The sequence below is a fragment of the Sinocyclocheilus anshuiensis genome, unplaced genomic scaffold (genome assembly GCF_001515605.1).
Source record: "Sinocyclocheilus anshuiensis isolate Anshui unplaced genomic scaffold, SAMN03320099.WGS_v1.1 scaffold322, whole genome shotgun sequence".
NCBI classification, from domain to species: domain Eukaryota; kingdom Metazoa; phylum Chordata; class Actinopteri; order Cypriniformes; family Cyprinidae; genus Sinocyclocheilus; species Sinocyclocheilus anshuiensis.
Genome location: NW_015542366.1, coordinates 1,753,042 through 1,762,643, shown reverse-complemented (window position 1 = coordinate 1,762,643; position 9,602 = coordinate 1,753,042). Strand labels below are relative to the sequence as shown.

At 39.2% G+C, this 9,602-nt stretch overlaps 1 protein-coding gene across 4 annotated transcripts in view; it reads right to left on the bottom strand.

Annotated features, from left to right (window-relative positions):
• The window catches only part of LOC107692164 (mucin-17-like), a 41,904-nt gene that overhangs the window by 2,456 nt on the left and 29,846 nt on the right, over nucleotides 1-9,602 (bottom strand). For all 4 annotated transcript variants that reach the window (XM_016491115.1, XM_016491113.1, XM_016491116.1 and 1 more), the window contains 9 exons: nucleotides 2,413-2,455; nucleotides 2,141-2,319; nucleotides 1,833-1,954; nucleotides 1,644-1,708; nucleotides 1,388-1,491; nucleotides 1,166-1,202; nucleotides 897-1,075; nucleotides 574-689; nucleotides 425-480 (listed from right to left, as the gene is read on the bottom strand). In XM_016491115.1, coding sequence (XP_016346601.1) covers nucleotides 425-480; nucleotides 574-689; nucleotides 897-1,075; nucleotides 1,166-1,202; nucleotides 1,388-1,491; nucleotides 1,644-1,708; nucleotides 1,833-1,954; nucleotides 2,141-2,319; nucleotides 2,413-2,455 — 901 coding nt within the window. The remainder of the gene's footprint in view (nucleotides 1-424; nucleotides 481-573; nucleotides 690-896; nucleotides 1,076-1,165; nucleotides 1,203-1,387; nucleotides 1,492-1,643; nucleotides 1,709-1,832; nucleotides 1,955-2,140; nucleotides 2,320-2,412; nucleotides 2,456-9,602) is intronic.

Genomic DNA, 9,602 nt, shown 5'->3' with positions numbered 1-9,602 from the left:
CTGCAGAGTTTAGCTCCAACTTGCCTCAACACACCTGCCTGGAAGTTTCTAGTATGCCTAGTAAGAGCTTGATTAGCTGCTTCAGGTGTGTTTGATTAGGGTTGGAGCTAAACTCTGCAGGACACCGGCCCTCCAGGACCGAGTGTGGGCACCCCTGGTTTAAATGCTTCCACACTGCTGACGTGTGCTGCATTATAAAGAGTGCGGGCCTCTATTTGATCGCGTCATATCACTGTTCGGTACAATTTATTCGGTCTTTTCTCTTATTCGGCCAAACACCGAAAGAGCTTTTTTTTTTGCTATTTTCGGCCGAATAATTTCGGTTGCCGAATATTCGGTGCATCGCTAAATAAAAGCAGTTTTCTTACATTTATTTAGACATTTCTTCTCAAAATAAAGTAAAAAGCAGTGGATCAGAACTCACTTGAAATCGGCTGGAATGAGCAGATTAACCGAGGGGTCCTTTAGTATCTGGATCACCTGTAGAGTGCAGCAATAAAATACAATAGGTAAATGATTAAAACAGGGCAGTTTCAATTTCAGGACAACAATTTCCAAGCCTCTCCAACTCACCAAATCATTTATCTTCTTTTGGATTTCTTGATAGGCTTCTTTCCTATTTATCTCTGTCAGTGATACTTTGTTTATTTCAAATGCAAAAATGAGTGCGTAGGCGGTGTCATTAATACCTTAAAAATATATAACAAAAATAATTAGTTGTGTGACTACATATTGGTCATGATATTTCATTATCCATTTTCATTATTCATTATGCATAATTATTGACTGTTTTTTTTATTATTATTTTCCTTCAAAGGAGGCCATGAATTATATTATTATGTTATAATTATGTTATATTCACAACAAAAATGGAGCATGAAAAGAGAAAAACTCACCCAAATACTCAACATTCTCCAAGGACAGAGGTTCACTCATGCTTGTTACTCTCGTGGTTAGTTTAGTTGTGAGATTTGAGGCCAGCATAGATTTAACCACCTGTAGAACATTACTCTCACTTGGTCTTGGGCCCAGTGTGATAAACTCGAGACGAATCTTAATAATTCCCCTCCTAGTCCTGCATAAATAAAGATGATAAATAATTGGAATATAAACACAGAAAATGAAAACAACTAGCTTTTTAAAAAAAATCACTCATTGGTCTTACAAGATCGGTGGTGAAGTTGTGGTTGTCAGAATGCTCGCTGTAAACGAAAGTAATAATTAACGGAGGAGAATCAGACTTTCAATTACAGCATTTGTTGTTTTTGAAGCAAGACATATAAAACATGACAAAAAATGGAAGTTTAACATTTGATTGTCAGTTTGGCCATATAAACTGTGAGGTAACAGATGGTTGACAGTGCAGCAGGTGTGGATATGGTAATACCTCCGTCAAGTTGGAGAAGTTCCTGAACAAAGATGCTGGGTTTCGTGATGTCACTTGGTGAGAAAACATACTCTACATTGGCCTTAATTACTGTGGAATTACCCCTGTGGGGAGATTAAAATGTACAATGAGAAACTAAAGTCAATAAGACACAAGCCATATACAAAAACTCGTATACAAAACACTAACTAACACCAAAGAAGAGTCATTAGGACATATTTGCTCAAATTAAAGTAAAAAGTGAATCAGAACATACGTGAAATCAGCTGGTTGGAACTTAATGAGAGGAGCTGAGGAGTTACTGAGGAGCATCTTGCCCAGCTGAAAAAATTGAGATGAATTGTTTATAAATATGTTGAGGTTAATGTGGCAAATGAAAAAGAGAGACAGAAGAAGAAAAAAAGTGTTTGTAAAATACTACACTATTGAAATGTCTCCAACTTACCAATGTGTTTATAGAGTCTTGTATTGTCAGGTGGGTGCCATCCCTGAGTTCAAGCTTCTCAGACATGGTTATATTGCTGATTTCAAATCCAAAGTCGAGAGCATAGGCCGTCTCATTTATTTCTTAAAAATATATATAAAAAAAAAAAAATTGTTGTGTGCTTATATGTGGGTGGGGAAATTTCACTAATGTATTCCTTAATATTATTTTTGTTCAAAATAGGCTATGAAAGCTACAAATCCACAACATTAGAATTTAAATAAAATATGTAGAACAAAAAGAAGCCAAACCAGGAGAGGAAAACTCACTTGTATATGTGACATTGACAAAGCTCACAGGATCACTCAGGGCTTGTGTTTTGGTGTCTTGTTTAGTTGTGAGACGCGTGTTCAGCAGAGTGTTGGCCACCTCAAGAACCTTCTCTGGATTTGGCAGGGGGCCCAGTGTGACAAACACGAGGCGAATGAATATAAGCGCTCTGCCAAGCCTACAAAGACAATAAATAATATACATTAAGGTCGGAAATGAAAATATATATTTTTTAAAATAGTAAATATCAGACTGAAATCACTGCTCTTACACTATCGGTGGAGTAGTTGTCAGAGTGCTGGCTGTCGTTAAGACTGTAAAAGAAAGTAATGATTAATGGAAGAAGCTTGCAGTTACAACATTTGCAATCCATTGTGAGTTTTGACAAACCTGTCTGTGAGCGAAGCTCATTGAGGAAGCTGACTGGTTGTATGACATCTCCATCCTGGAAGGTGTATTCCATCCTGCCATCAATCTGCTTTGAAGTGCTCCTACAGGACAAATAAGAGATATTTGTTAGGGACTTTAATCCACATCTTGAAAAAATATTTAATAAGCTTGAAATGTGAGGACACATGAAATTAAGATTGTGATGTGAGTTTCCATCTTACGTGAAGTTGGAGGACTTGGGTTGCAAATTTGGACTACCAGGTTCATTCAGAAGAGTGTTCAGCTGCAGGAGAAAAATCAAATCATTCATCAGTTTCTGGTGAAGACTGGCATTGAACCCAAGCCTTATTACACTGTTAATTTTTGAAGTTTACCGCATTATTGACGGTATTCTGCACTTGCTGGTTGGTGTTGCCTCTAGACGCAGGGTCCTCTGGCATACTGATGTTAATCACGTTAAATGTAAAGACCACAGCATAGGAGGTTTCTGAGATTTCTGTTTGGATTGAAATAGTAATTTTAAGATTTGCCAAAAGCCTGTAATACATCATTGTTTGACTTAATCTAATTTCAAAACTGTCCAAATGAAAATAATGACACTTACTCTCATAGGTGACATTCACCACCTTCACCGATTCATTGAGCTGTGACTCTCTGGAATTACGGAGAGTTTTGATTGCACTGAGGACCAGAGATTCACTGGGGACTGTAGACGAGGAGTTGAACACCAGCTTGCTTGTGACCACTCCTGAACCAGATCTGTAAATATAACCACTTTTGTTTAATGTACATCCAATTTTTGCAATAAAATTCCTTCTCCAATTTTGATTGTTCTCAAAATAGAAATCCAACACTTACATGAGGTTTGAAGGAGTTACAGAGAAACCAAATGTTGTTTCTGGAAACACTGTTGTAGTGGTTGGCAGACGTAGCTCATTGAGGAAGCTGACTGGTTGTATGACATCTCCATCCTGGAAGCTGTATTCCATCCTGCCATTAATCTGGATTGAAGTGCTCCTGCAAGACAAACAAGATATATCTGTTAAGGACTTTAATCCACATCTTGAAAAAGTTTTTTATTTTTTATTATTATTATTATTTATTTATTTTTTTTGGTATTTGTAACTTTACATAGCTTCAATGAGCTGTGGTTGGTAGACGTAGCTCATTGAGGAAGCTGACTGGTTGTATGACATCTCCATCCTGGAAGCTGTATTCCATCCTGCCATCAATCTGGTTCGAAGTGCTCCTACAGTACAAAAAAGAGATATCTGTTAGGGACCTTAATCCACATCTTGAAAAAGTTTTTTTTTTTTTTTATTATTATTTATTTGTTCTATTTTTTTTTTTGTATTTGTTTCTTTACATAGCTTTAATAATCTCAAATGTGAGGACACATGAAATAAAGATTGTGACGCGAGTTTGCATCTTACGTGAAGTTTGATGACTTAGGTTGTAAATTTGGACTGCCAGGTTCATTCAGAAGAGTGTTCAGCTGCAGGAGAAAAATTAAACCATTCATCAGTTTCTGGTGAAGACTTACAATGGACCTAAACTTTGTTAATGTTTAATGCCAAATTCTTACCGCATTATTGATGACATCTTGTACTTGCACGTAACTGCTGTTTCTTAGCTCAGGGTTCTCTGGCATGCTTAGGTTACTCAGTCTAAACTCGAAGATGACGACATAGGAGGTTTCTGAGATTTCTGTTTGGAAAGAAACACCCATTTTCAGTTGTCATCAGTTAAATGTTGACATGTTTTGCTGGTTGAAACTTTCATGTTTTAATTGTTTTTTTTTTGTTAGTTTTTTTTTAAATGACAAAACTTACTCTGATAGGTAACATTGACAATCTGCAGTGATTCATTGAGTTGTGACTCTCTAGATTCCAGAAGTGTACCGATAGCACCTAGGACCAAATCTTCAGTGGGCACTGACGACAAGGATGAGAATACCAATTTGGTTGTGACTGTTGCTGCACCAGTCACATTCGTTGACAATGTTTTGGGTATGTTTGAAGTTTCTGGTTGCGAACTTGAAGCACTTTGAAGTGTTGCAGATGCCTCTGTTTTTGTTGTATTGTCTAGAGGTGTAGTATTGCTAGTAAGAGTTTCAGCTGGTGTTGTTTTGATTGATGTTTGACCGTGAATTGTAGATGCTGGGGATGTTGACGTATTTGTGTTTGGAACTGATGTTATTGGAGCTATTGGAAATTCTGCTGCACTGGTGAGACCTGTAATAATTCCAGTTGTAGTTGTTGATGCAGTTGTAGTTTCTGAATCTATGTTTGGGCTTGAAGTTGTTTTGGTTGAAAGTGCAAGTGTGGCTGGAGCAGCAGATGTGCTGGTAAAAGCTACAGTTGTTCTTAAAAGGCCTCCTGTTGTTACTTGAAATGCAGTTGTTGTTTGAGCTGCAGTTGAACTTGGAATGGTGGCTGTTGTTGTGCTTGGAGCTGGAGCTGAGATATCTGCTGTAATTGTAGTTGTGGGAAGAACAGTCACGGTTGTAATGGGTGTAGTTTGGGTTCTTGGAGGTTCAGTTGTTTTTGTTGGAGTTAAAGTTGGGGATATAGTTACATGCGATGATGAGATAGGCATAATTGTTACAGCAGTAGTTATGGTCTCCGGGGACACAACTGTGATTATTGGAGGTGCATTTGTTGTGGTAAGGAGTGCTGCTTGGCTTAGAGCTAGAGTATTAGTGAAAGCAATAGTTGTGCTTGATAGAGGTGCAGTTGTTATTTGAAATGCAGTTGTTGTTGCCGCTGTAGGTGTGTTTGTTCCTGGAATTGAAGCTGAGGTTTGAGCTGGACTTTCAGTTGCGGGATAGTTATTTGTTGTTGTTGCTAATCTTGATGTAACTGGAGACAGAGTTAGAGTTGAAGTTGTGGTTTTGACTGTTGTTGATGAAGTTGCAGACGTTGTTGTGGCTGTAATTGTGGATGTGGTTGGACCTTTTGTTGTTCTACTTGCAGCTTCAGATGAGACTGAAGATGACAAAGCAGTGGAAGGTACAGTCATAGAAGAGGAAGCTGTAATGGTGGATGTTACAGGTACAGGAGTACTTTCTGAAGTTGTAGACATTGCTGGTGAAGTAAGAGTTGAGGTTTCAATAGTTGTGGCTGCAAGTGTCATTGTGGTTTCAGCTGTTTTTGTACTTGGAGCTTCAGATGAGGTTGCAGCTGATGTAATTTTTGAAGGTACTATTTTGGTAGCTGAGGTTGATGTTGTTTTATATGCAGCTGTACTTTCTGAAGTTGTAGACATTGGAGCAGGATTGACAACTGTTGCTGTGGTTTCAATTGCCACTGTGATCTGAGCTGTTGTTGTCCTTGAAGATTCAGATGAGGTTGGAGCTGATGAAGTTGTAGGAGGTACTACTGTTGATGTGGAAGCTGAAGCTGTAGGCATTGTTGATGATGCAAGAGTTGTGGTTTCTGAGGTTATGACTGTTGATGCAGGTGCAAATATTGTTGGGGGTTGAGCTTTAGTTGTACTTTGAGCTTCAGGTGAGGTTGCAGCTGATGTAATAGAGAGAGGTACTGTCATAGTTGAGGTAGCAGAAGTTGCAGACATTTTTGTTGATGCAAGAGTTTCTGGAGCTGTAGATGAGGTTAAACTTGATGTAGTAGTTGAAGATACCATCATGGTTGTGGAATCTGTGGTTGTTGCAGGTAAAGCTATGCTTTCTGAAGTTGTGCTCAGACCTTTTGTTGTTGTACTTGCAGCTTCAGGTGAGGTTTGATCCGATGTAGTAGTGGAAGGAATGAATGTGGTGGTGGAAGCTGTAGATGTGGTTGTTGTAAGAGAACTTGCAGTTTCTGAATTTGTAGAAATTGTTTTTGATGCAACAGTTGTGGTATCTGGACTCACAACTTCAGTAGTTGCAGCTGCACTAGACATTGTGATTTGAGCTGTTGTTGAACTTGGAGCATCAGATGAAGTTGGAGCTGATGTCATAGTGGAAGGTTGATTTGTGGTTGTAGAAGCTGCTGTTGTCATTGTTGAAGCTACAGTTGTAGTTGAGGAAGCTGTAGTTACTGATGTTGTTACAGGTGCAGATGTTTTTGAAGATGTAGCCATTGTTGTTGAAGTTACAGCTGTTGATGTTGTTGGATCATTTGTTGTTATACCTGGAGATTTAGATGAGGTTGGAGATGATGAAGTAGTAGAAGGCATAGTTGAGGAAGCCGCAGATGTCGAGGATGCAGTTGTAGTTTCGGAAGATGTAGTCACAGAGGTGGAAGGCCCCACTGTGGTTGTGGAAGCTGCAGGTGTGCTTGCTGCAGGTGTAGTTGTACTTTCTGATGTTGTAGGCATTGTTGTAGATGTAAAAGTTGTTGCTTCTGAAGTCACAACTGTGGATGTGAGAGCTCCAGTAGATGTGATTGCAAGTGGCAATGTCATTTGAGATGTTGTTGTACTTGGAACTTCAGATGACATTAGAGTTGATGTAACAGTGGAAGGAACAGTTGTAGTTGAGGAAACTGTAGTTTCTGTACTCACAACTGTGGTTGTGGGAATTTCATTGGTTGAGGATGCTGTAGTTACTGATGTTGTTACAGGTGCAGTTGTTTCTGTAGATGTAGGTATTGTTGTTGAAGTGAGAGTTGTGGATTCTGAAGTTGCAGCTGTTGATGTTGTTGGATCCTTTGTTGCTGTAGGTGTGGTTAATGAAGCTGTAGTCGTGGTTTCTGCTGTTGTACTTTCTGAAGTTGTAGGCACCACTGTTGAAGTAATTTGTGTGGTTTCTGTACTCACAACTGTGGTTGTGGGAATTTCAGTAGTTGAGGATGCTTTAGGTACTGATGTTGTTACAGGTGCAGTTGTTTCTGAAGATGTAGGCAATATTGTTGAAGTGAGAGTTGTGGATTCTGAAGTTACAACTGTTGATTTTGGATCGTTTGTTGTTGTAGGTGTGGTTAATAAAGCTGTAGTCGTGGTTTCTGCTGTTGTACTTTCTGAAGTTGTAGGCACCACTGTTGAAGTAATAGATGTGGTTTCTGTACTCACAACTGCGGTTGTGGAAATTTCAGTAGTTGAGGATGCTGTAGTTATTGATGTTGTTAGAGGTGCAGTTGTTTCTGAAGATGTAGGCATTGTTGTTGAAGTGAGAGTTGTGGATTCTGAAATTACAGCTGTTGATGTTGTTGGATTATTTGTTGTCATAGATATATTTGAAGAAGATGTAGTCGTGGTTTCTGCTGTTGTACTCTCTGAAGTTGTAGGCACCACTGTTGAAGTAATAGATGTGGTTTCTGAAGTTACAGCTGTTGATGTTGTTGGATCGTTTCCTGTTGTAGGTGTGGTTGACAAAGCTGTAGTCGTGGTTTCGGCTGTTGTACTTTCTAAAGTTGTAAGCACCACTGTTGCAGTAATTGGTGTGGTTTCTATACTCACAACTGTAGTTGTGGGAATTTCAGTAGCTGAGGATGCTGTAGTTACTGATGTTGTTACAGCTACATTTGTTTCTGAAGATGTATTCGTTGTTGAAGTAAGAGTTGTGGATTCTGAAGTTAGAGCTGTTGATGTTGTTGGATCGTTTGATGTTGTAGGTGTTGTTGATGAAGCTGTAGTCGTGGTTTCTGCTGTTGTACTCTCTGAAGTTGTAGGCACCACAGTTGAAGTAATAGATGTTGTTTCTGTACTCACAACTGTGGTAGTGGGAATTTCCGTAGTTGAGGATGCTCTAGTTACTGATGTTGTTACAGGTGCAGTCGATTCTGAAGATGTAGACATTGTTGTTGAAGTAAGAGTTGTGGATTCTGAAGTTACAGCTGTTGATGTTGTTGGATCGTTTGTTGTTGTAGGTGTGGTTGATGAAGCTGTAGTCGTGGTTTCTGCTGTTGTACTTTCTGAAGTTGTAGGCACCACTGTTGAAGTAATAGATGTTGTTTCTGTACTCACAACTGTGGTTGTGGGAATTTCAGTAGTTGAGGATGCTGTAGTTACTGATGTTGTTACAGGTGCAGTTGTTTCTGAAGGTGTAGGCATTGTTGTTGAAGTGAGAGTTGTGGATTCTGAAGTTACAGCTGTTGATGTTGTTGGATCGTTTGTTGTTGTAGGTGTGGTTGATGAAGCTGTAGTCGTGGTTTCTGCTGTTGTACTTTCTGAAGTTGTAGGCACCACTGTTGAAGTAATAGATGTTGTTTCTGTACTCACAACTGTGGTTGTGGGAATTTCAGTAGTTGAGGATGCTGTAGTTACTGATGTTGTTACAGGTGCAGTTGTTTCTGAAGGTGTAGGCATTGTTGTTGAAGTGAGAGTTGTGGATTCTGAAGTTACAGCTGTTGATGTTGTTGGATCGTTTGTTGTTGTAGGTGTGGTTGATGAAGCTGTAGTCGTGGTTTCTGCTGTTGTACTTTCTGAAGTTGTAGGCACCACTGTTGAAGTAATAGATGTTGTTTCTGTACTCACAACTGTGGTTGTGGGAATTTCAGTAGTTGAGGATGCTGTAGTTACTGATGTTGTTACAGGTGCAGTTGTTTCTGAAGGTGTAGGCATTGTTGTTGAAGTGAGAGTTGTGGATTCTGAAGTTACAGCTGTTGATGTTGTTGGATCGTTTGTTGTTGTAGGTGTGGTTGATGAAGCTGTAGTCGTGGTTTCTGCTGTTGTACTTTCTGAAGTTGTAGGCACCACTGTTGAAGTAATAGATGTTGTTTCTGTACTCACAACTGTGGTTGTGGGAATTTCAGTAGTTGAGGATGCTGTAGTTACTGATGTTGTTACAGGTGCAGTTGTTTCTGAAGGTGTAGGCATTGTTGTTGAAGTAAGAGTTGTAGATTCAGAATTTACAGCTGTTGATGTTGTTGGATCGTATGTTGTTGTAGATATAGTTGATGAAACTGTAGTCGTGGTTTCTGCTGTTGTACTCTCTGAAGTTGTAGGCACCACTGTTGAAGTAATAGATGTGGTTTCTGTACTCACAACTGTGGTTGTGGGAATGTCAGTAGTTGAGGATGCTGTAGATACTGAAGTTGTTAAAGGTGCAGTTGTTTCTGTAGATGTAGGCATTGTTGTTGAAGTGAGAGTTGTGGATTCTGAAGTTACAGCTGTTGATGTTGTTGGATC